Source organism: Chiloscyllium plagiosum, unplaced genomic scaffold (assembly GCF_037043375.1).
Source record: "Chiloscyllium plagiosum isolate Xiang-an unplaced genomic scaffold, Cpla_swu_hap1 HiC_scaffold_19, whole genome shotgun sequence".
NCBI classification, from domain to species: Eukaryota; Metazoa; Chordata; class Chondrichthyes; order Orectolobiformes; family Hemiscylliidae; genus Chiloscyllium; species Chiloscyllium plagiosum.
Window position 1 is genome coordinate 2298177 of NW_028270157.1, and position 26292 is coordinate 2324468.

Here is a 26292-nt window from a genome sequence, read left to right on the forward strand (position 1 = left end):
GTGTGATGCACGCTGACTGAGTCCAGGCTGACTTCAGACCAAATCCCTGAGTTAGCTCATCTCCCCCTGCATTCCCCCGTGCCCCGCACCCCCCCTTCCCATGGTGCGGTTTGTAAAGGATGGCCATGTTCAGAGTTAAGGGAACTGCTTCTCATCAATCCAATGATTCCCTCCCACACCCACCCCGTCCCCTACTCTCTACATGCTGTGTACTGATGGACTTACGTTCACCCTCAGTGAAGATATGATTGACCTTAGCAACGATGACTCCCTTAGTGGAATAGCTTGTTGTTGCTCAGACTCAGATACACAAGGCTGCTGCACTCATGAGGGAGTCTGCACTATTTGAGGTGCTGTGTTTGGTTAAAGTGTTAAACCGAGAGCTGGTTTACTCTCAGAGAGGTCTTAGAGATCCCACGGTCCCACTTTGAAGAAGAACAGCCCAAATATATTCCTCAAATAACATCACTCAAACAAACAGCTTCGTTAAAACTTCTAAAGAGTGATATTAGGCTCTGTCTCCGAAGGGGCCGCTGAGGTTCTCCAGCACTCTCTGTATTGATTTGGTGTCAGTCTTCGCTGAGTGTGTAGCTCCCTTTACTCCGACTCATGTGCTTTTGGATTTGAATCCAGCTCCAGAGTTTGCCTGTAAACACCGAGAAAGCTGAAACTCCTGAGCACGCCTGAGGGGGTGCTGCACTGTCAGAGGGTGCTGTCTCCAGGGTGAGATATTAGATTGAGGCGCCTGGCTGAGGTAAAAGATCCCATGGTGACTATTTTGAAAAAGTGTGAGGCAGTTCTGGCCAGAAACAATAGGTAACGTTTGATCAATGTCACAGGGAGGTTTATCAGGCATTATCACATTGCTACCTGCAGGAGATTCCTGTGTGTAAATTAGTGACCAACCATGAGACAGTGACTACACTTCCAAGTTCTTATTTGGCTGTAAACCACTTTGAGATGTCTTGTTGGGTGGAATAGGCACTATATAAATGCAAGATCTTTTTAAGAATATGTAACAAAGACAAGATACCAGGCCTCAACTTGAAAAGGACATGGACTGTGAGAGATAATATGAGATTCGGTTAGCCCAGATTACCGGAACATTGCTGGGGTTAGGAGTGAGCAAGACTCATTCTTGTGTCATGGCTTGTATGTTGTAGCTGCCTTTAGATCATAAGAACCTAACAGCTAGGAGGAGGAGGAGGCCTTTTAGCCCCTTGGCCTGCTCCCACCATTTGACACAATCATGGCGGTCTCATCTCAGCCTCAACTTCACTTTCTTGCCCTTTCTCCATAACCCTTGACCCCGTTACTAATTAAACATCGGTCTATCTCCTCCTTAAATTTACTCAATGTCCCAGCATCCAGCAGAGTCTGGGAGATTGCATTCCACAGAGTGATGACCCTTTGAGGAAAGTAATTTCTCCTCATCTCTGTTTTAAATTTGTTACCCCTTACCCTAAAACTATGACCTCTGATTCTAGACTGTCCCACATGACAGAACATCCTCTCCACGTGTACTTTGTGACTCCCTTTAGCATCTTATATTCTTCAACTAGATCTCATCTTTTTCTTCTAAAACTCCACAGAGTATCGGCCTAAACTGCTCAATCTCTCTTTCTAAAACAAGCCTGTTGTCTCCGGAATCAGCCTAGTGATTGTGCTGTGAACTGCATCAAACACAGCTACATTCTTCCTCAAGTAATGGCACCAACTTGTAACAATCCTCCAGGTGCTGTCATACTAATTGGGGCAATTGCAGAGAAAAGAGAGAGAGAGAGAGAGGGCGTGTGTATATCTGTATGTATGTGTGTGTGTGAGAGAGTGTAGGTGTCTGTGTGTGTCTCTGTGTGTGTGAAAGAGCAGGTGTGTGTGTGTCTGTGTGTGAGTAGGTGTCTCTGTGTGTGAGTAGGTGTCTCTGTGTGTATGAGAGAGAAGGTAGGTGTCTGTGTGTGTCTCTGTGTGTATCTGTGTGTGTGTGAGAGAGAGTGGGTGTCTGTGTGTGTGTGTGAGTAGGTGTCTGTATGTGTATCTATGTGTATGTGTGTGAGTGAGTAGGTATCTCTGTGTGTCTGTGTGTGTGTGTGAGAGAGAGTATCTGTGTGCATGTAAGTAGGTGTCTGTAGTGTATCTATGTGTGTGTGTGTGTGAGAGAGAGTAGATGTCTGTGTGTGTGTGTGAGTATCTGTGTGAATGTGTGTGTGTCTGCGTCTGTGTGTGAGAGAGAGTAGGTGGGTGCGTGTGTATCTATGTGTGTGTGTGTGAGAGAGAGTAGGTGTCTGTGTGTGTATCTAGTGTGTGTGTGTGTGTCTGTGTGTGTATCTGTGAAAGTGTCTCTGTGTGAGTGTGTGTTGGTAACTTCTCTCTTAGGTTTCATTTTTGCAGACTGCAGCTACTGGCACATCTGCTGCAGTGGAGTTGAACATGTCAATTCTCATTTCAATCTCAGCAGAGTGTACATGCTTTCTAAAGCCAGTCCAACAGCAATGACAGGATTGCTATGCTTCACACATGATTACCGTGAAGAATACATTCTCAGTGCTGCCGAGTGGCTTGAGACTCTGTTGTATTGAAATAATTAATATCCTCTCTGCTTAAATTCCAAAGATAGAATTTCATCTTCACCGCCCTAATCTGATTTCATCCTTTTTTCGTTTGTGCATTGGTCACTTTCTTTATTTATCTATCTCTCTCTCTCTCTCTCTTTCTTCCCCTCCGCACCCAGCCCCTCCAATCTATTTGGTTGTCCATCTAGCTTTTTCCTCCCTTTCACTTTCCAATTCTCATTTATCTATCTTAACGTTCTCATATTCTCCCCCGCTCACTCTCTCTTTCTCTCTCTCCCTTTCTCTGTTTCTATATTTCATTCTGCTTCAAGCTGTCACACCAAATCATGGGAGAAATTTGAGGCAGAGCTGAAAATGTGTTGCTGGAAAAGCGCAGCAGGTCAGGCAGCATCCAAGGAGCAGGAGAATCGACGTTTCGGGCATGAGCCCTCCTTCAGGAATGAGGAGGGTGTGCCAAGCAGGCTAAGATAAAAGGTAGGGGGGAGGGGTGTTGGAAATGCGATAGGTGGAAGGAGGTTAAGGTGAGGGTGTTAGGCCAGAGTGGGGGTGGGGGCGGAGAGGTCAGGAAGAAGATTGCAGGTTAGGAAGGCGGTGCTGAGTTCGAGGGTTGGGACTGAGACAAGATGGGGGGAGAGGAAATGAGGAAACTGGAGAAATCTGAGTTCATCCCTTGTGGTTGGAGGGTTCCTCGGCGGAAGATGAGGCGCTCTTCCTCCAGCCGTCGTGTTTCTATGGTCTGGCGATGGAGGAGTCCAAGGACCTGCATGTCCTTGGTGGAGTGGGAGGGAGAGTTGAAGTGTTGAGCCACGGGGTGGTTGGGTTGGTTGGTGCGAGTGTCCCAGAGGTGTTCTCTGAAATGTTCCGCAAGTAGGCGGCCTGTCTCCCCAATGTATAGGAGGCCACATCGGGTGCAGCGGATGCAGCAAATGATGTGTGTGGAGGTGCAGGTGAATTTGTGGTGGATATGGAAGGATCCCTTGGGGCCTTGGAGGGGAGTAAGGGGGGAGGTGTGGGCGCAAGTTTTGCATTTCTTGCGGTTGCAGGGGAAGGTGCCGGGAGTGGAGGTTGAGTTGGTGGGGGGTGTGGACCAGACGAGGGAGTCACGGAGGGAGTGGTCTTTTCGGAACGCTGATAGGGGAGGGGAGGGAAATATATCCCTGGTGGTGGGGTCCATTTGGAGGTGCCGGAAATGACGACGGATGATATGATGTATCTGGAGGTTGGTGGGGTGGTAGGTGAGGACCAGTGGGGTTCTGTCCTGGTGGCGATTGGAGGGGCGGGGCTCAAGGGCGGAGGAGCGGGAAGTGGAGTGGATGCGGTGGAGGGCATCGTCGATCACATCTGGTGGGAAATTACAGTCTCCCAGGAAGACCAGTTCCAATACCGAACCCAAAGCTACCGAGACTACACCTCCTCCCGCCCTGCCCCCTGTAAAAACACCATCCCATATTCCCAATTCCTTCGTCTCCGCCGCATCTGCTCCCAGGAGGACCAGTTCCAATACCGAACACTTCCCGCTCCTCCGCCCTTGAGCCCTGCCCCCCCAATCGCCACCAGGACAGAACCCCACTGGTCCTCATCTACCACCCCACCAACCTCCATATACGTCGTATCATTAGATTAGATTAGATTACATTACAGTGTGGAAACAGGCCCTTCGGCCCAACAAGTCCACACCGACCCGCCGAAGCGCAACCCACCCATACCCCTACATTTACCCCTTACCTAACACTAAGGGCAATTTAGCATGGCCAATTCACCCTGACCTGCACATCTTTGGACTGTGGGAGGAAACCGGAGCACCCGGAGGAAACCCACGCAGACACTGGGAGAACGTGCAAACTCCACACAGACAGTCGCCTGAGGCGGGAGTTGAACCCGGGTCTCCGGCGCTGTGAGGCAGCAGTGCTAACCACTGTGCCACCGTGCCACCCACCCGGACCAACCAACCCAACCACCCCGTGGCTCAACACTTCAACTCCCCTTCCCACTCCACCAAGGACATGCAGGTCCTTGGACTCCTCCATCACCAGACCATAGCAACATGACGGCTGGAGGAAGAGCGCCTCATCTTCTGCCTAGGAACCCTCCAACCACAAGGGATGAACTCAGATTTCTCCAGTTTCCTCATTTCCCCTTCCCCCCACCTTGTCTCAGTCCCAACCCTTGAACTCAGCACCACCTTCCTAACCTGCAATCTTCTTCCTGACCTCTCCGCCTCCACCCCCACTCCGGCCTATCACCCTCACCTTATCACCCTCACCTTAACCTCCTTCCACCTATCGCATTTCCAACACCCCTCCCCCAAGTCCCTCCTCCCTACCTTTTATCTTAGCCTGCTTGGCACACCCTCCTCATTCCTGAAGGAGGGCTCATGCCCGAAATGTCGATTCTCCTGCTCCTTGGATGCTGCCTGACCTGCTGCGCTTTTCCAGCAACACATTTTCAGCTCTGATCTCCAGCATCTGCAGACCTCACTTTCTCCTAGAAATTTGTGGCAGACAGTATGTTAACAGTAGAGGTGTACTGAGGGTTGCTCATAGCCTTTCTATTGACTCCAGCACCTGATAAACCTCTTCAATCTTTGAGATTCTCTTGTCAAAAGCAGGAGGTACAGGAGAAGTTTCTAATAAACCATGGGACCACCCTTCACGCTGCTTTACAACAGCATGGCAATTTATACAGTTCAACACGGTTCCTTCCACAGCTGCTTTTATTTGCACTTTCTAAGCCAATTATTTGTTTTAATAACCTACATTGCCTTCTTATTCACTCCTGGGACATGCGTGTCACCGGCTGGGCCAGCATTTATTGCCTGTTTCTAGTTGCCCCTTGAGAAGGTGGGGGTGAGCTGCCTTCTTGAACCGCTGCAGTCCATGTGCTGTGGGTTGACCCACAATGCCCTTAGGGAGGGAATTCCAGGATTCTGACCCAGCGACACTGAAGGAATGGCGATATATTTCCGAGTCAGGATAGTGAGTGACGTGGAGGGGAACTTGCATGGCGAGGTGTTCCCATGTATTTTCTGTCCTTATCCTTCCAGATGGAAGTGGCTGTGGGTTGGAAGGTGCTGTCTGAGGATCTTTGGTAAATTTCTGCAGGGCATCTTGTAGATAGTACACACTGCTGCTACTGAGCATTGATGGTGGAGGGAGGGGATGTTTGTGGATGTGGTACCAATCAAGCGGCTGCTTTGTCCTGGATGGTGTCGAGCTTCTTGAGTGTTGTTGGGGCTGCACCCATCCAGGCAAGTGGGGAGTATTCCATCACACTCCTGACTTGTGCCTTGTAGATGGTGGATAGGCTTTGGGGAGTCAGGAGGTGAGTTACTCCCCGCAGGATTCTCAGCCTCTGACCTGCCCCTGTAGCCACTGTGTTTATAACTAGTCCAGCCGAGTTTCTGATCAATAGTAACCGCCAGGATATTGGTAATATGGGATTCAGTTATGGTAACACCAATGAATGTCAAGGAGCAGTGGTTAAATAGTCTCTTATTGGAGATGGTTATTTCCTGGCATTTGTGCATGAATGTTATTTGCCACTTATCAGCCAGGATATTGTCCAGATCTTGCTGCATTTGGACACAGACTGATTCAGTGTCTGAGGAGTCACAAACGGTGCTGAATATTGTGCAATCATCAGCGAACATCCCCACTTCTGACCTTATGATGGAGGGAAGTTCATTGATGAAGCAGCTGAAGATGGTTGGGCCTCGGGCACTACCCTGAGGAACTCCTGAAGGAAATCATCTTACAGTGGGCAAGGACCAGGAGGAGGAGAGAATGTTCTCTCCTCGTTGCAAATATTATTGCATGGTTTTTCAACAGATTCCATATGCAGCTCATTACATCCAGTCAGTAAGATTAAAGACCAACATACACTCTTCAGATAGTTTGCTCCCAGCAAGGAAATTGCTCTGTAAACAAAATAAAATGTTACATGCAAACTGATTCCAATAAATGGAGTCAGTGGTTTCCGGCCTCACTTAGATTGAGCCATCTGTTTCCTCACAACATTCCATAGTTACAGAAGCCTCATAGTAACTGGTTTCATGAGCTGAGCGTGGAATCCAAGCTGCCAGTCCAGTGCAGCGCTGAGGCAGTGCCTGATTGTCAGCGGTGCCGCTTTTAATAGGGGCACTTCAGCCAATGCCCTTTCAGGTTATGTACATGATCTTATGACGGTCATTCTGAACGGGGTTTGAGGGTGTTCTGGCCGATGACTGGCTCAATATTTATCTTTCAGCCGAAATTACTAAAAGAGCTGGTCAGATCACGATCGCATTGCTCCTTGGGGGTACTTGCAGTGTACAAATTGGCTGCTGCTGTTCACATTGGCTGTGAAGCGAGGTTGCGAAAAACACTATGTCAATGCAAGTCTTTCATTGATGGTATTAATAGTGAAGCGGTTTAATGATTGCGATCTAGGAGCAGGATTAAGCCAAGCCAGAGTCTTGTACCCTAAAAATAAGAGCAACAGAGAGGCCAGTGTGAATGGGTCAGAGAAATAGAACCACAGAAACCAAAAATAAAAGACAGCAATTGCATTGTATCAGAAAGGCAGAATCGGAATACAAAAGACTCCATTTTGTCACAAGTTTATGATCCGACCTCCAGGGAGATACAGTGTGATCTGTTTCTTTGGGAATCATTGTTCCATTGTAACAGGATGCTGGCATTATGGGTCAGGCTGTCTCTTGTTCTTGTTGCAAATACAAGACCTGATCACAAGATGATTATTGACTAGGGAGGCCGCTCAGCCTGTCCATGAAGATCCTAGATTTGTCCTTGGCAAAAGCAAAGTATTGTTTCATCGTTGGTGTATGTTTACTGCTCGTTGTGTGACAGACAATTCTGCACCCCCAGTGTCTGTCTCTTACCAGTTTTGTTTCTGAGATCTTGTTCCAGCCACTGATATCAATTATTGGTACGCTTACAAAATTGTGTCTCAGATAAGTCCTTTCCATTCTGATATGTCTAAGAGTCTCACATTAGCTTTATGGTTTATCTATGCATGGTCCCAACATGGTCAATCTGTCCCTGGTACCTTGATGTTTGCGCAGAGCCCTTAAGCTCCAGTTTGACCAGAGCCCTGTTCATTTGCTCATGAACCTTCCCAGGACTCTGACCTGAGGATGTGAGCACTTAATGGAAATAATTGCAGCAGATTTCAACATGATAGGAAAAAACAAGATTCTATTTATATCATGTTTTTAACAAAATGAAATTTCCCCAAGGTGTTTGACAGGTGGGTTTTAAAGAAAATTGTGGTTTTTGATTATGATCAACATTTGGTTCAAGGTATTTGCTGAAGGAGTGTCTTTGAAGAGGAAGGAGAGATGGAGGGACTTTTCTCCTGAGCTTGTGACCAAGTAGCCATTGGTTATGGAGTGATTTAAATGAGGATGGAATTTGAGGAGAAGAGATATCCCAGAGGGTTGTGTTGTAGAATTGATAACAGGGGTGGGGAGGGGGTGAGGTGATGGAAGAAAGAGAGAGGGTATTTGAATGTTGCTTGCCTGGGAGCACCTCATGGTCCATGGGGCAGCAGAGATTTAGAAAGCTGTAAGGAGTGCATCGGAAAAGTAGGTTCGAAAAGTGACAGAAGCGAGGGTGAGGATTCGGCAGCAGAGGAGCTGTAACCGAGGCAGGACTAGGAGGTCAGTATCGGTCTCATATACACCAAGAGTGTGAGTTCTCAGGAGATATTCAAGAGAGTATTGGATGATCTTTTAGATAGGGAATAATGTGCAAGTGTATGGGTGAAGGAGGGAGGAGATTGGCACTAGGGAATGATGCTCATTTGAAGAGCCAGAGGAGACATGATGGGCTGAATGGCCTCCTCTACTGTACATTTGTGAGATTCACTCCCATTTTAACTTAGATTGTTGCCAGGGAGAGGGATGGAGTTGGGAGCTCCGGAACAGAGCCCAGAGCTTTGATTTTCCCAATATTTAATTGGAGGGAAGTTTTGCCTGTCCAGCACTGACTACCGGAGCAGACCGCACTGACCACCGGAGCAGACCGCACTGACCACCGGAGCAGACCCCACTGACTACCGGAGCAGACCCCACTGACTACCGGAGCAGACCCCACTGACTGCCGGAGCAGACCCCACTGACTACCAGAGCAGACCCCACTGACTACCGGAGCAGACCCCACTGACTGCCGGAGCAGACCCCACTGACTGCCGGAGCAGACCCCACTGACTACTGGAGCAGAAGCTGATTGTTTCTAAGCAGGGTTTACATTTCCCGATTACTCAGCACGCTGATGCGATGAACAATAATGTGGCAAAATCTTCCTAACTCTTCTTCCTCAGCCAAAGGCCATCCCACTTTTCCAAATAAGAAACTCCTGTAAAAATCAAAATGATGAGACAAAAACCAGCTGGGAGAAATACAAATTCTGCCAAGTGTGTTAAATCCATTAAAATTAAATGGGGTTCAGGGCAGAGCAAGCTTTGTAAAAATAAAACACCTTAAATCAGAGACCTGAACCATTTGTGGTGATTCTCATTTTGATTAATTCTAAGCTCAATCACTCTGAACTATTTGATTTGAAACTACCTTGTTCAGGTTTACAAACATGTGGAGCAGGTGAGATTTGAGTCCAGGTTTACCCGAATAAAAGGCAGGGACATTACCATTGCACCTTTAACCAACACTGATGTAATGGCCCTAGATAGTTCAGTCATGCACATTGTATCAAAACATCTAATTCAGTGTTGGTTACGTTGTGAACGTGACTGTGTTGAAGTTGGTTGACTGGGGATTTCTCTCTCTCTCGGTGTTCTAGTTGGGATGATAGCAGCTCCATCAGCAGCGGTCTCAGTGACACACTCGATAACCTTAGTACTGATGACCTGAACACCACCTCATCCATCAGCTCGTACTCCAACGTCACTGCCTCTTCCAGGAAGAATACCAGAACTCAGGTACGTGTTCCCAATACCAGCCCCAATATTGCTGATGCTTACTGTGGGTGTACGAGAAACAAAGCTATCAGAAAATTCGGTGAGTGTAAAGTGTTTTGAATTTCACGCGTTTATCCTTTTTGAGCTATTAGGGTACAAAGGTAATTGTTGGGATATGGATATAAAGTTCACAATTCTTCAATGCTTTAACTACTCCAGCAGAGACTGTGTACGAAGAGGGTGATTGGGATATCCGGGATGGGAGATTGTGGAGACAGGAGGGTGACTCCGGGCTGGGTTGGAAAGATTATTGGTTTAGATGGGGTTTTGAAGGCAGGAGGAGGATAAAGTGAGGCTGAGAAGATTGGGCAGCGATAGGGAAACATACAGCAGCTCAAGGCTGGAAGATCAGATTAGACAGACATCGATGATTGGAGGCTGTTACAAAGGGAAGAGAAAGGTTTAAATTAAAAACTACACTGGCCTACTGTACACTCCCATGTCCTGTCTGTGAGGGTTGTTTGTGAAGCGTATTGATGGGGGGAGACTTTGTGAATAATGTTGTCTCAGGCTCGTGCCTGTGTTCTCCTCATGTCTTCATCTCACAGCTGAGATGTTGAAGCCAGAATTCATGTTGCCAAAAGCTATCTGGGCTCTGCGGTTAAAGAAATGTTTTGATTTGAATGCCAGGAAATGAATATTTGAATATTCCTCAATATACTGCAAATGTGGAGATGAATTCTCCTGTTGATTCAGACACAGAACGTTAGATGATCTGACAGCCCAGCTCCAAGGGCGATGGTACAGTCTGCTGTGCCCACATCAGCCAGTAAATCCCACTCACCCTGTTTCCACATAGCATTGCAAATTCTACCTTCTCAGATATTTATCCAAATCTCTTTTGAAAATTATTATAAAATCTGTTTCCACTGTTCTGTCAGATCACAACAACTCACTGTATATAAACAGCTTCTCCTCAGCTAGCCCTCTGCATCTTTTGCCAATGTGAGGGTGCTGGCTGTTTGACACCAGGTTATAGTCCAACAGGAGCACTGCTCCGAAAGCTTGTGCTTTCAAATAACCATGTTAGATACAACCTGGTGTTGGAAATAACCTGGTTTGGGATATAACCGGATGTTGGATATAACCGGGTGTTGGATATAACCTGGTATTGGATATAACCTGGTGTTGGATATAACCTGGTGTTGGATACAACCTGGTGAGGGAAATAACCTGGTTTTGGATATAACCTGGTTTTGGATATAACCTGGTGTTGGATATAACCTGATGTTGTGAGACTCCTGACTTTTAGCCAATGATCTAGAATCTGGGTTTTGTTTGCGGTCTATCCCCTGATGAACTTACTGAATGATAATTAATGAATCTTGTCCTGAATCTTCAATTGACCCTTTGCAGTCAAAGCTTTGTATATAAATAGAGAGAAAGTGATAGAGAGAGAGAGAGAGAGACAGTCCAATGACAGAACAAGATAAAAAAATCGTTCTTGGTCAAGGTAAAAGCGAAACAAACAGAATACCGAGCACTGTTGTATGGTTCTGACTTTGCCCAATGGCTTCTTACAGCCCAAACCTGACACAGAGAAGCACTCGACTTCCGAAAATGAAACCGCTTGGAGCGGGGAAGATTTGAAGAAGCCTGAGGAGGGTTTGGACGTGTCAAAGATGGACTTGAGTGAGAAGTGGAAAAGGAACTTGTCTGATTTATCAGATGATTCTGAGAAAGGACAGAGACCGTCTCTGTCTCTGTCTCAAACAGGATCATGGAGACGGGGTATGACAGCGCAAGGAGGGGTACCCACACCGCGGAACAAACAGCCCTTAAAAACACCAGGTACGGCCATGGAAATAACCCACTCAGTGATAAAGGCAAAATCCTGCAGTTACTGGAAATCTGAAACTAACCCAGAGAATGCTGGAGAATCTCAGCAGGTTAGGTGGCACTGTGAAGAGAGAAACTCAGTTAATGTTTCAAGTCCAGTGGCCCTTTATCAGAACTCCAAATTCTTCCTCCAAAGGAATGACATATTAGACTTTAAGCGTTTATTCTGTTTCAGTCTCCACAGATGTCTCCACCTGCTGAGTTTCTCCAGCAACTTCTGTTTTGATTTCATGATATGATACTCAATGATATGATGGAAATAGATTTGAAAAGATATATGAGTTGTGATGATGCTGCTCCTTTAACAAGGTTAGGTTATCCTTGGGCTTTTTTTTTCAGGAGGTTGTAAAAACACAGGTTCTGAAAAGTCTGGGTTGCTGTGGGTTTTAGGGCCAGTTTGATTCTAGCTAACAGATACTGCCTCAGGTAAAAAGGCTTTCAAGTTAAAAAAAAACACTTGTACAATGAAAGGGGAGTGGCCAGTTCTCCCAGCTCAGCTTCTCTCTGGGTTAATTTGGGCTTTGGTGGTTGAAAGCAGGGAGGCAGTTGTGAAGCTGCTAGACCCAAAGAAGCAGGTCCATGCTGATCCTCTCTCTCTGACTCATTCCTGTAAGACCCTGGGTTTTGTGCCAAGGGGCGTTTATGGGGATTGTTGCAAGTATTGGGAACAGCATCATTAAGTTGGGATAGTCTATTGGGTTGTCGGGTAGGTTACGTTATTCAGTATTCTATTCTCTTTTGTTTGTATTTCATTTGGTAATCTTGTAAGTAAATTCTGTTTTGATTAAAATTGAATGGATTGACCAACTGCATCCCTCCCGGAACATCTATGTTACAATTGCTTAAAACAATGAGCAAAGTTAAGGTCTAGGCTACTTTCTCGAAACGTTTTGAGGGGATCTGGCCTGGTCCATAACAACAAGTAACACAGGTGAGAAAAGGTGGGACATTAGTATGAGAATGGAAGGGGATGTGTTTATTGGGAACGAATAGGGACAGAGAATGAACAAGTAAAGAAGGCTGAGGTGGGTTCATCAAGATCCAAAAATAAATGAAGGGATTTCATTAGTCTGATGTAGAGAAGACATTTCCACCGGAGGCCAAAACACAGAGGGTCATTGAGATCGAAGATAGTCACAGATACATCTAATTAAAAATTCCGGAGAAATGTATTTAGAGAGTGAAGAGTATGTGGATCTCACATTCACAAGGAGTTTGAGGAAGCAGTTATAGATGCATTTATTGGATATAACTAAGAGGGAAGAAGAGATAGAGGGACAGGATACTGGTCTCAAACATGGAGTAGAATGGTGTCTATTATTACAAGAATGGACCTATTGGGCCGAATGGCCTGTTTATGTGTTGTAAGTACTCTGTTTAATTGTCAATATTCCAGTTGCAGGAAAAATAGAAGATGTTAAAGTTTCGGAAAAGGGAAAGGTGTCCTTAAAAGGCACAACTAGCCAACACTGTCCCTCGGAGGCAGGAAAGAGCAGTGGAGATGAAGGCAAGAAGCCACCATCTGGAATTGGAAGAGCATCCACTGCTGGCTCCTTCGGCTTTAAAAAAGCTGGCATCTGCTCATCGACGGTCAGCATGAGTAGCAGTGGGGTAACAGTGACCAGTGGCTCCGCTACGCTGGGGAAAGTGCCCAAGTCTTCTGGCATTCCCAGCAAGTCGAGCTCCGTTAGAAAGACCAGTCTGGATGGTTCCCAGAACCAGGAGGACGGAATCCTGCTGATCAGCTCCAGGACTAATCTGCAGTATCGCAGCTTACCACGACCCGATAAGACCAGTGCTGGCACCATCGGCAGCCGTGGTGGGCATCGCTCCAGTACCAGCAACATCGACTCCAACACCGGGGGGAAATCAGCGAGCAATGCAGCCTCCAAGCTCAGAGAACCTTCCAAGGTTGGCTCGGGGCGTTCCAGCCCCATCGGGATTGCTCAGGGGGAGAGAGAGCGGGAGAAGGTAGCTGCAGGGTCTGACCCAGAAACAATGTCACTTTCAAGTTCCCCAAAATCCAGCCCTCCGTCCATGAGCAGCAGCGGAACGTCAGGACTCAGGCAACAGGGTTCCAAGTATCCAGATATCTCCTCACCAACATTCCGCAGGTTAGTGACATGATGAAGGTGTTGGCTCTTTGTGACTGCTGGGTCCTTCTCATCCTTTCCAAACAGGTTATCAGGGATTTCTGAGCTGGACACTGTGTCACTTGTATATGGCTGGCTCTGTTCAGGTATTGTGGTCCCAATCCCAGTCACACTGCATTATGAATTCCATATGTTTGGAAAAGCTCCACATGAGGAACCAGACCACATGGATACATTGAACATAGAACTTTACAGCGCAGTACAGGCCCTCGATGTTGCGCCACCCTGTCATACTAACCTGAAGCCAATCTCGCCTACACTATTCCATGTATGTCCATATGCCTGTCCAATGACGACTTAAACTTGGCGAATCAACTACGGTTGCAGGCAAAGCATTCCATACCCTTACTACTCTCTGAGTAAAGAAACTACCTCTGACATCGGTCTTATACCTATCTCCCCTCACTTGAAAGTTGTGTTCCCTCGTGTTTGCTGTCCCCATACAGTAGCGCCTCGACATACGAACGAACCTGTTCACGTACAAATCGGTTTACGAACAGGATTGTATGTAAAATTTTGCTTCAACGTACGTACGAAATTCAAGGTGCGAATGAAGGTGCGAACGCAATAAGCCCGTGTGCAACCATGTGGTTTCATTGTTCTGCTTTGCTATGCGCTTGTTGAACGCAAAAGCTCTTGGGCCCCGCGTGATCTCATTCAGTTCGTCTTTGGCGCATGCGCTGTGAACAGCCGTCCAAGCATTCTTATGCTATCCAGGACCAGGGATCAAACAATGGGAAAAATTGATTCAGTTCGCGAACTTTTCAGTTCGCAAACCGGGTCCCGGAACGGATTAAGTTCGTAAGTCGAGGCGCTACTGTACTTGGAAAAAGGCTCTCCCTGTCCACCCTATCTAACCCTCTGATTATCTTGTATGTCTCTATTAAGTCACCTCTCAACCTTCTCTCTGACGAGAACAGCCTCAAGGCCCTCAGCCTTTCCTCGTAAGACATTCCTACCATACCAGGCAACATCCTAGTAAGTCTCCTTTCCAAAACTCCCATATCCTTCTTATAATGCGGTGACCAGAACTATACACAATACTTCAAGTGTGGCCGTACCAGAGCTTTGTACAGCTGCAGCATAACCTCCTGGTTCCAGAACTCAATCCCTCTATTAATAAAGGCCAAAACACTGTATGCCTTCTTAAAACTTCTGTCAATCTGGGTGGCAACTTTCAGGGACCTGTGTACATGGACACCGAAGTCTCTCTGCTCATCTACACTCCCAAGAATCCGACCATTAGCCCAGTACTTGGCATTCCGATTACTCCAGCCAAAGTGTATCACCTCACACTTGTCCACATTAAACTCCATTTGTCACTTCTCAGCCCAGCTCTGCATCCTATCTATGTCTCTCTGCAACCTACTACATCCTTCGTCACTATCCACAACTCCACCGACCTTAGTGTCGTCTGCAAATTTACTAACCCACCCTTCTAGCCCCCATCCAGGTTATTTATAAAAATGACGAACAGCAGTGGACCCAACACTGACCTTTGTGGTACGCTGCTAGTAACTGGACACCAAGATGAACATGTTCCATCAACTACAACCCTCTGTTTTCTTTCAGCAAGCCAATTACTGATCCAAACTGCTATATCTCCCACAATCCCATTCCTCCGCATTTTGTACAATAGCCTACTGTGGGGAACCTTATCGATCGCCTTGCTGAAATCCATATACACCAAATCAACCGGTTTACTCTCATCTACCTGTTTGGTCACTTTGTCAAAAGACTCAATAAGATTCGTTAGGCACGACCTACCCTTCACAAAACCATGCTGACTGTCCCTGATCAGATTATTCTGTTCTAGATGGTTATAAATCCTATCTCTTATAACCTTTTCCAACACTTTACCAACAACTGAAGTGAGACTCACTGGTCTGTAATTACCAGGGTTGTCTCTACTACCCTTTTTTGAACAAGGGAGCCACATTTGCTATCCTCCAGTCCTCAGGCACTATTCCTGTAGACAATGATGATTTGAAGGTCAATACCAAAGGCTCGACAATCTCTTCCGTTGCTTCCCAGAGGATCCTCTGATAGATCCCATCCGGCCCAGGGAACTTCTCTATTTTCACACTCTGCAGTATTTCTAATACCTCTTTCTTGTGAACCTCAATCTCTTCTAGTCTAGATGCAAGTATCTCTGTATCTTCCTCACCAACATTTTCATTTTCTATAGTGAACACCATCGAAAAATATTTATTTCGTGCTTCCCCTATCTCCTCTGACTCCACACACAACTTCCCACTATTATCCTTGATTGGCCCTAATTTAACTCTCATCATTCTTTTATTCCTGACATACCTATGGAAAGCCTTAGGGTTAACCCTGATCCTATCCACCAACAACTTCTCATGTCCCCTCCTGGCTCTTCTGAGCTCTCTTTTTAGGTCTTTCCTGACTTCCTTGTAACCCTCAAGCGCCCTGACTGAGTTTTCACATTTTGTCCGAACATAAGCCTCCTCCTTCTTGACCAGCGATTCCACTTCCTTAGTAAACCACAGTTCCCGCGCTCTACATCTTCCTCCCTGCCTGACAGGTACATACTTATCGAGAACACACAGGAGCTTTTCCTTGAATAAGCTCCACATTTTTAATGTGCTCATCCCCTGCAGTATACTTCTCCATTCTACGCTTCCTAAATCTTTCCTAATTGCATCATAATTTCCCTTCCCCCAGCTGTAACTCTTGCTCGGTGGAGTACACCTATCCCTTTCCATCACTGAAGTAAACCTGACAGAATTGGGATCGCTGTCTCCAAAGTGCTCACCTACTTCCAAATCTAACACCTGGCCAGGCTTGTTACCCAGTACTAAATCTAAAGTGGCTTCGCCCCTTGTTGGCCTGTCTACATACTGTGTCAGGAAGCCCTCCTGCACACACTGGACAAAATCTGACCTATCTATAGGACTCGTACTATAGTGTTCCCAGTCAATATTTAGATAGTTGAAGTCCCGCATGGCAACTACCCTGTCTCTCTCACTCCTATCGAAAATCATCTTTGCTATCCTTTCCTCTACATCTCTGGGACTATTCAGAGGTCTATAGAAAACTCCCAGCATGGTGACTTCTTTCCAGTTTCGAACCTCAGCCCATACTGCCTCAGTTAATGAGTCCCCAAACATCCTTTCTACAACTGTAATATTGTCCCTGATCAACAATGCCACACCCCCCCCCCTCTTTTACCATCTTCTCTGTTCTTACTGAAACATCTGAATCCCGGAACCTGCAACAGCCATTCCTGTCCCTGCTCTATCCATGTCTCCGTAATGGCCACAACATCGAAGTCCCAGGTACCAACCCACCCTGCCAGTTCACCCACTTTATTTCGGATGCTCCTCGTGTTGAAGTACACACACTTCAATCCAGGTTCTCGCCAGTGTAAGATACTTGATTTTGGAACTCCCTACTCTCATCCTCTTCTGCACCTGTATTACAATTTTGGTTCCCATCCCCCTTCCATGAATAAGAAAGGTTTGGAGAGGGGCAGAGGCAGGCAGGTGGGACTAGGTTAGTTTGGGATTATGTTCAGCATGGACTGTTTGGACCAAAGGATCTGTTTCCACGCTGTATGACTCTCTGACTCAGAGAGTACGTTGTTACACTCCTACCTCGGACTCACACTCACTCTGAGTGGGAACATGGGGGTCACTGTACACTGTTGCCAACTCTGTAAGAGTGATCTTCTTTCTAACTCAGGACAGAATCCCATTGAAATAAAATGAAGAACTGCAGATGGGAGAAATCTGAAAGAAAAACACAAATTGCTGGAGAAACTCAGCAGGTAAGGCAGCAACTATGGAGAGAGAAACAAATTTAACATTTTGAGTCCAGTATGACTCTGCTTCAGAACATTGCTGAAGAAATGTCACTGGACCTGAAATGTTAACTCTGTTTCTCTCTCCACTGATGTTGCCAGACCTGCTGAGTTTCTCCAGCAATTTCTGTTCTTCTTTCAGATTTCCATTAGCTGTTAAAATGAAGGCAGACGTTTTCACATCTTTACAACTGAACGATGTGTTGAGGACAATACAGACAGTTTGTTACTCATCGATGTCTATTGAGAGTAGGCATAAAGGTATCACTTTCTGATGGGCAAATGCAGTGAGTGATATAACAAAGGGGTCAGTGCTAGGGTCTCAACTTTTTATGTCAATGACTTTGAAGAAGATGGAATGATAAGTCTGCTGACAAGAAAATCCGAGGTAGGCAATTAAAATGGAGGTGACACAAGGAGCTGATGAAAAGATATTGATCGGTGATATTGAGTGAGTGAAGTTGTGGCAAACAGAGTATTAGAACATGGAACATTACAGCGCAGTACACGCGCTTCGGCCCTTGATGTTATAGAGTCATAGATTCATAGAGATATACTGCGTGGAAACAGACCCTTCGGTCCAACCCGTCCATGCCAACCAGATATCCAACCCAATCTAGTCCCACCTGCCAGCACTCGGCAAATGTTGCAATTGTACCAGCCTCCACCACTTCCTCTGGCAGCTCATTCCATACCCGTCCCACCCTCTGCGTGAAAAAGTTGCCCCCTAGGTTTCTCTTGTATCTTTCCCCTCTTACCCTAAGCCTATGCCGTCTAGTTCTGGACTCCCTGACTCCAGGGAAAAGACTTTGTCTATTTATCCTATCCATGCCCCTCATGGTTTTGTAAACCTCTATAAGGTCACCCCTCAGCCTCTGACGCTCCAGGGAAAACAGCCCCAGCCTGTTCAGCCTCTCCCTATAGCTCAGATCCACCAACCCTGGCAACATCCTTGTAATTCTTTTCTGAACCTTTTCAAATTTCATAACATTCTTCCTATAGCAGGGAGACTATATTTCTATTGTGCCCATCCCCTGCAGTTCCCTTCCCCACCCTATGCATCCTAAAGCTTGACGAATGACATCATAATTGCTTTTCTCCTAGCTATAACTCTTGCCCTGCGTTACACCCTATCCCTTTCCATCACTAAAGTAAACATAACCGAATTATGGTCACTATCACCAAAGTGCTCACCTACCTCCAAATTTAACACCTGGCTGAGTTGATGAGAGTCATAGAGATATACAACGTGGAACCAGACCCTTCGGTCCAACCCGTCCATGCCGACCAGATATCCCAACCCAATCTAGTCCCACCTGCCAGCACCCGGCCCATATCCTTCCAAACCCTTCCTATTCATATACCCATCCAGATGCCTTTTAAATGTTGCAATTGTACCAGCCTCCACCACTTCCTCTGGCAGCTCATTCCATACACGTACCACCCTCTGCGTGAAAAAGTTGCCCGACAGGTCTCTTTTATATCTTTCCCCTCTCACCCTAAACCTATGCCCTCTAGTTCTGGACTCCCCGACCCCAGGGAAAAGATCTCATCTATTTATCCTATCAATGCCCCTCATGATTTTATAAACCACTATAAGGTCACCCCTCAGCCTCCAACGCTCCAGGGAAAACAGCCCCAGCCTGTTCAGCCTCTCCCTATAGCTCAACCCCTCCAACCCTGGCAACATCCTTGTCAATCTTTTCTGAACCCTTTCAAGTTTCACAACATCTTTCCAATAGGAAGGAGTCCAGAATTGCACACAATATTCCAACAGTGGCCTAACCAATGTCCTGCACAGCCGCAACATGACCTCCCAACTCCTGTACTCAATACTCTGATCAATAAAGGAAAGCATACCAAACACCTTCTTCACTATCCTATCGACCTGCGATTCCACTTTGAGATCTTATGAACCTGCACTCCAAGGTCTCTTTGTTCAGCAACACTCCCTAGGACCTTACCATTAAGTGTATACGTCCTGCTAATACTTGCTTTCCCAAAATGCAGCACCTCACACTTATCTGAATTAATCTCCATCTGCCACTTCTCAGCCTTTGGCCCATCTGGTCCAGATCCTGTTGTAATCTGAGGTAACCCTCTTCGCTGTCCACTACACCTCCAATTTTGGTGTCATCTGCAAACTTACTGACTGTACCTCTTAGCTCGCATCCAAATCATTTATGTAAATGACAAAAAGTAGAGGATCCAGCACCGATCCTTGTGGCACTCCACTGGTCACAGGCCTCCAGTCTGAGAAACTACTCTCCAATACCACCCTCTGTCTTCTACCTTTGAGCCAGTTCTGTATCCAAATGTGACTATCAATTATACAAATATCTCAGCAAGAGGCCCAGCAATCACTTCTCTAGCTTCCCACAGAATTCTTGGGTACACCTGATCAGGTCCTGGGGATTTATCCACATTTAACCGTCTCAAGGCATCCAGCACTTCCTCCTCTGTGATCTGGACATTTTGCAAGATGTCACCATCTATTTCCCTACAGTCTATATCTTCCATATCTTTTTCCACAGTAAATACTGATGCAAAATATTCATTTAGTATCTCCCCCATTTTCTGTGGCTCCACACAAAGGCCGTCTTGCTGATCTTTGAGGGGCCCTATTCTCTCCCTAGTTACCCCTTTGTCCTTAATGTATTTGTAAAAACCGTTTGGATTCTCCTTAACTCTATTTGCCAAAGCTATCTCATGTCCCCTTTTTTGCCCTCCTGATTTCCCTCTTAAGTATACTCCTACTGCCTTTATACTCTTCTAAGGATTCACTCGATCTATCCTGTCTATACCTGTCATATGCCTCCTTCTTTTTCTTAACCAAACCCTCAATTTCTTTAGTCATCCAGCATTCCCTGTACCTACCAGCCTTTCCTTTCACCCTGACAGGAATATACTTTCTCTGAAGAACTTCAACTTTTAGATCTGGTCTATCCTTCTCCATCACTATTTTAAAACGAATAGAATTATGGTCGCTGGCCCTAAAGTGCTCCCCCACTGACACCTCAGTCACCTGCCCTGCCTCATTTCCCAAGAGTAGGCCAAGTTTTGCACCTTCTCTAGTCGGTACACCCACATACTGAATCAGAAAATTGTCTTGTACACACTTAACAAATTCCTCTTCATCTAAACCTTTAACACTATGGCAGTCTCAGTCGATGTTTGGAAAGTTAAAATCCCCTACCATAACCACCCTATTATTCTTACAGATAACTGAGATCTCCTAACAAGTTTGTTTCTCAATTTTCCTCTGACTATTGGGGGGGTCTACAATACAATCCCAATAAGGTGATCATCCCTTTCTTATTTCTCTGTTCCACTAAAATAGCTTCCCTGGATGTATTTCCGGGAATATCCTCCCTCAGCACAGCTGTAATGCTATCCCTTATCAAAAACACCACTCCCCCTCCTCTCTTGCCTCTCTTTCTATCCTTCCTGTTGCATTTGTATCATAGAACATAGAACATAGAAGCATACAGCGCAGTACAGGCCCTTCGGCCCTCGATGTTGCGCCGATCCAAGCCCACCTAACCTACACTAGCCCACTATCCTCCATATGCCTATCCAATGCCCGCTTAAATGCCTATAATGAGGGAGAGTCCACCACTGCTACTGGCAGGGCATTCCATGAACTCACGACTCGCTGAGTAAAGAACCTACCCCTAACTATCTGTCCTATACCTACCCCCCCTTAATTTAAAGCTATGCCCCCTTGTAATAGCTGACTCCATACAAGGAAAAAGATTCTCACTGTCGACCCTATCTAAACCCCTAATCATCTTATACACCTCTATCAAGTCACCCCTAAACCTTCTTTTCTCCAATGAAAACAACCCCAAGTGCCTCAGCCTTTCCTCATACGATCTTTCTACCATACCAGGCAACATCCTGGTAAACCTCCTCTGCACCCGTTCCAGTGCCTCCACATCCTTCCTATAGTATGGCGACCAAAACTGCACACAATACTCCAGATGCGGCCGCACCAGAGTCTTATACAACTGCAACATGACCTCAGTACTCTGGAACTCAATTCCTCTACCAATAAAAGCCAGTACGCCATATGCCTTCTTCACCGCACTATTTACCTGGGTGGCAACTTTCAAAGATTTGTGTACATGGACACCAAGATCCCTCTGCTCATTCACACTACCAAGTATCCGACCGTTAGCCCAGTACCCCATCTTTTTATTACTCTTACCAAAGTGAATCACCTCACACTTAGCTACATTGAACTTCATTTGCCACCTTTCTGCCCAGTTCTGCAGCTTATCTATATCCCGCTGTAACCTGCCACATCCTTCCTCACTGTCTACCACTCCTCCGACTTTCATATCATCCGCAAACTTGCTCACCCAACCTTCTAACCCCTCCTCCAGGTCATTTATAAAAATGACAAACAGCAATGGTCCCAAAACAGATCCTTGCGGAACACCGCTAGTGACAGCACTCCAAGATGAACCTTTGCCATCAACTACTACCCTCTGTCTTCTTCCAGCCAGCCAACTCCTAATCCAAACCTCCAACTCACCCTCAATGCCATACCTCCGTATTTTTTGCAGTAGTCTACCATGGGGAACCTTATCAAACGCCTTACTAAAATCCATATACACCACATCTACTGCTTTCCCCTCGTCCACCTCCTTAGTCACCTTCTCAAAGAACTCAATAAGGTTTATGAGGCATGACCTACCCTTCACAAAACTGTGCTGACTATCCCTAAACAAGTTATTCTTTTCTAGATGATTATAAATCCTATCTCTTATAACCTTCCCCAACACTTTACCAACAACGGAAGTAAGACTCACTGGTCTATAATTACCAGGGTTGTCTCTACTCCCCTTCTTGAACAAGGGAACCACATTTGCTAACCTCTAATCTTCTGGCACTACTCCTGTAGACAACGAGGACATAAAAATCAAGGCCAATGGCTCTGCAATCTCCTCCCTTGCTTCCCAGAGAATCCTAGGATAAATGCCATCAGGCCCAGGGGACTTATCTATTTTCACCTTTTCCAGGATTTCCAACACCTCTTCTCTACATACCTCAAAGCCATCCATTCTACTTAATTGTGACTCAGTACTCACATTGACAACAATGTCCTGTTCCTGATTGAATACTGACGAAAAGTATTCATTCAGTGTCTCCCCAATCTCTTCAGCCTCCACACGCAACTTCCCACTTTGCGCTGACCTGTGAAAATAGTCTGATGCCTACCTAACCTACACCGTTCCATTCTTATCTATATGTATGTCCAATGCCCATTTAATTGCCCTTAACGATGGCGAGTCTACTACTGTTGCAGGCAGGCCATTCCACGCCCCTACTACTCTCTGAGTAAAGAAACTACCCCTGAGTATTATATTGCAAATGTGAAATTGGCAGAAGGAATAAAAAAGCAGCATCTTATCTAAATGGTGAGAGGCTACAGAGCTCTGAGATACAGAGGGATCTGGGTGTCCCAGTGCGTGAACCACAAAAGGTTAGTCCGCAGGTACAGCATGTCATCAGGATGTGGTGGCTGACTGTGAAGGGAATTGAATGCAAGAATAGTTAGCTTATATTTCAGTTATACAGGGCACTGGTGAGACCACATCTGGAGTAGTCTGCACAATATTTATCACCTTATTTAAAGAAGGAATGCAAATGAATGTTATCAGATTAATGCCTGGAACAGGGTTGACTTCTGAGACAGAATTGGACAGGCAGGACCAGTATTCACTGGTGCCTCGGAGTGTAAGAGGTGGTTGGATTGACTCTGAGGGGTTTGACAAGGGAGAGAGGTGTTTCCTCTTGTGGGAGAATCTGGAATAAGGCTCAATATTTAAAAATAAAAGGGTTATCTTTCTCAGACACAGATCGGGAGAATTTCTTCCTTACAGAAGATCATTAGTCCTTAGAGTTCTCTTCCTCAAAACATGGTGGAACTGTAATCTTTGAATTTTTTTTGAGGTAGTGGTAGATAGGTTCTTCAAGAGGATGGAAGGTTATGAGCCGGGGGGGGGGGTGGTTAATTGAGAACGTGACGTAGTTAGATCTCAAATGGTGGGGCAGGCTCAAGGGGTTGAATGGCCTATTCTGAATTCATCCGGCCGCATGCATGCTGAAATGTCGAGGACATTCAGAAATTCCCTTTTCCCTTGCTTCTCTTTAAGATATAAACAACACAGCCGAATAGCTGGTTATTGTGTAATTATAGTTGGACTGAGGGTTTTAAGAGTCAATTAAAAAGCATGAACTGGACCATGTCAGGAAGGACAGGTTTCCCTTCACTGAACTCTTCGAGTGAACTAATTGGTCTTTTACAACAAACTTCTTTTCTGACACTAAACCACAAACTGCAAGCAGCAAGACCTGGACAAACTTTATATTTTAGCTGATAATTAGCAATTGGCAATCATGTCCCGCAACTGCGAGGGAACAATTATCTCCAACAAAAGGGAGTTTAACTGTTGACATTGCCATCCTACAGTCAGCAATCATTGCAAAAATATGAGAGCACTGATCCATGATTATGGGATTCAGTTTAAGGATAATTGGTGCAGCCCCATAGAATTCCTACAATGTAGAGAGAGGCCATTCAACCTCCTGAAGAGCATCCCATCCAGATCTATCCCCATCACCCCACATTTACCATAGCTTGTCGATTATGGGTGATTTCCCATGACCAATCCATCTAACTGCACATCTTTGGACTGTGGGAGAAAACCCACAGACAAAGGAGAATGTGCAAACTCCACACGCACAGTCACCCGAGGCTGAATTGAACCTGAGTACCTGGCACTGTGAGGCAACAGTACTAACCACTGAGTCACTGTGCCACCCCAAAATCACTAACTTTTTGTCCAAAGTTAAAAATCACACAACACCAGGTTATAGTCCAACAGGTTTAATTGGAAGCACACTCGCTTTCAGAGCGAAGCTCCTTCATCAGGTGATATCAGGTGAAAACTTTGCGGCACCAGCATGACCCCAGTATGACCCTTGAGACCAACGTCCTGCACTGTGAAACCCAATCATTCTCCATCAGCCAGAGATCTGACCATTCACTCAGCCCATCTATATCCACCTGTAACTTCCTGTTCTTCACAACATGCTGTCTATCTTGGTGACCATGCCTTCACTTCTGTCATCTGAGTGTCATGGATGTGATTTGTAAAATGTTGAAGCCTCAACACTGACTCCTAGGGGGACCCCACTTCTTCCATCCTGCCAATCTGACAAATTTTTTTTTTCCTGTTCTTTTTTTTAAAATTTAGCCCCCACACTACCGCCTAACTGCGGTAGTGTTTATTTTTTCCCCAGCACCCATGGTGTGTGTGTGTGCAGGTGTGAGACACAGTGAGAGACACAAGGTGTACGAATCTTTATTCAATTTCCACCACCAGGAAGATAGGAAAAGACCCGAGTGGCCAGTGACAAGCAGTGCCCTTCACATCAAAGGGCAGTGCTATGTGATCAAAACAGTGAAGGGGAGGGTAGGGACTAAATCAAAATAGAATTGGAGGGGGAAATAATGCACTCCACTCCCTGCGGCGCCCACCTCTCCCTGAACAACTCCAGGGTGTTGGTGGACACCGCGTGCTCCTTCTCCAAGGACACCCGGGCTCTAATGTAACCGCGGAAGAGGGGCAGGCAGTCGGCCCTAACGACCCCCTCCACGGCCTGCTGCCTGGACCTGTTGATGGCCAGTTTGGCCAGGCCCAGGAGCAGACCCACGAGGAGGTCTTCAGACCTGCCCTCCCTCCTCCGTACCGGGTGCCCGAAGATCAGGAGCGTGGGACTGAAGTGCAACCAAAAGCAGAGGAGGAGGTTTTTGAGAAAAACAAAAGCCTATTACAAACAAAACAAAAACAAATTCCGACTCTCTGTTTTCTAGTTGGCCAGCCAATCTTCTCTCCACATCAGCATGTTATCCCTGCATCATAGAGTTGCTTCCTGTAACAACCCTTTGATGTGGCACCTTATTAAGTTGTGTACATCTACAGACTCTCTTTCCTCTGCGGTATCCCTTCAAATAACTGCAATAAATTCTTTAGATGTGATTTCCCTTTGATGAAATCATGCTGGTTGTTCTATTCTAATGTCTTTGATTTTGGAGACTGGCCTGGTATGTGTTATTTTATCAATATAAAGACAATACAAATATAATGTTCTTTCTCACAGTTTGTATATTAACCACTTGTTTTGAAGATTGTTGTTGATATGAAATGCATTGATTGGTTTCTAATTATGAATAATCCAAGTACGAGCAGCAATTTAATCCAGAATTAACAAATCTTCAGAGGTATCCAATGGGATATCAGTGTTCGTGGGAAAGAGATAATTAACACTGCTGCCCAATTTAGGAAAACACACTTGTTTCATTTCCATTCATTGTAAGTGAAGACAGTGAAAATCATCTTTCATTTCTAAGCCACCATGTTCCATTTCTGTTGATTCTTTTCTTTTTAAATTATTTCCTGGGATAAGTAAGAGGTAAATTCCCAGATAGCTGCTTTCACATTAGAGAGAGATGACTGGTGGTGGTCTAATCTTAGAGTCACTGCTCCTCAGGTGAGGGGGATGGTTGAAAATGAGAGTCCTTCACGATAACCTCAGCCGGTGCAGGAATTGAGCACACAGTATTGATATTACTCTGCATCATAATCCAGCCATCCACCCACCTGAGCTAACTGACCCCATCATGGGATAGGGACATCACTGGCTGGGCCAACATTTACTGCTGTTCCTAGTTGCCCCTTGAGAAGGTGGGGGTGAGCTGCCTTCTTGAACCGCTGCAGTCCATGTGCTGTAGGTAGACCCACAATGTCCTGAAGGAGAGAATTCCAGGACTTTGACCCAGTGACAGGGAAGGAATGGTGATATATTTCGAAGTCAGGATAGTGAGTGACTTGAAGGGAAGTAGTGTTCCCATGTG

The 26292-nt window shown here is 45.9% G+C and overlaps 1 protein-coding gene across 18 annotated transcripts in view; it reads left to right on the forward strand.

Annotated features, from left to right (window-relative positions):
- The window catches only part of nav3 (neuron navigator 3), a 639300-nt gene that overhangs the window by 503988 nt on the left and 109020 nt on the right, over positions 1-26292 (forward strand). For 12 of the 18 annotated variants that reach the window (XM_087996953.1, XM_087996954.1, XM_087996961.1 and 9 more), the window contains 3 exons: positions 9368-9506; positions 11069-11336; positions 12781-13498. In XM_087996953.1, coding sequence (XP_087853079.1) covers positions 9368-9506; positions 11069-11336; positions 12781-13498 — 1125 coding nt within the window. The remainder of the gene's footprint in view (positions 1-9367; positions 9507-11068; positions 11337-12780; positions 13499-26292) is intronic. The other 6 variants (XM_087996955.1, XM_087996956.1, XM_087996969.1 and 3 more) reach the window with 1 other exon arrangement.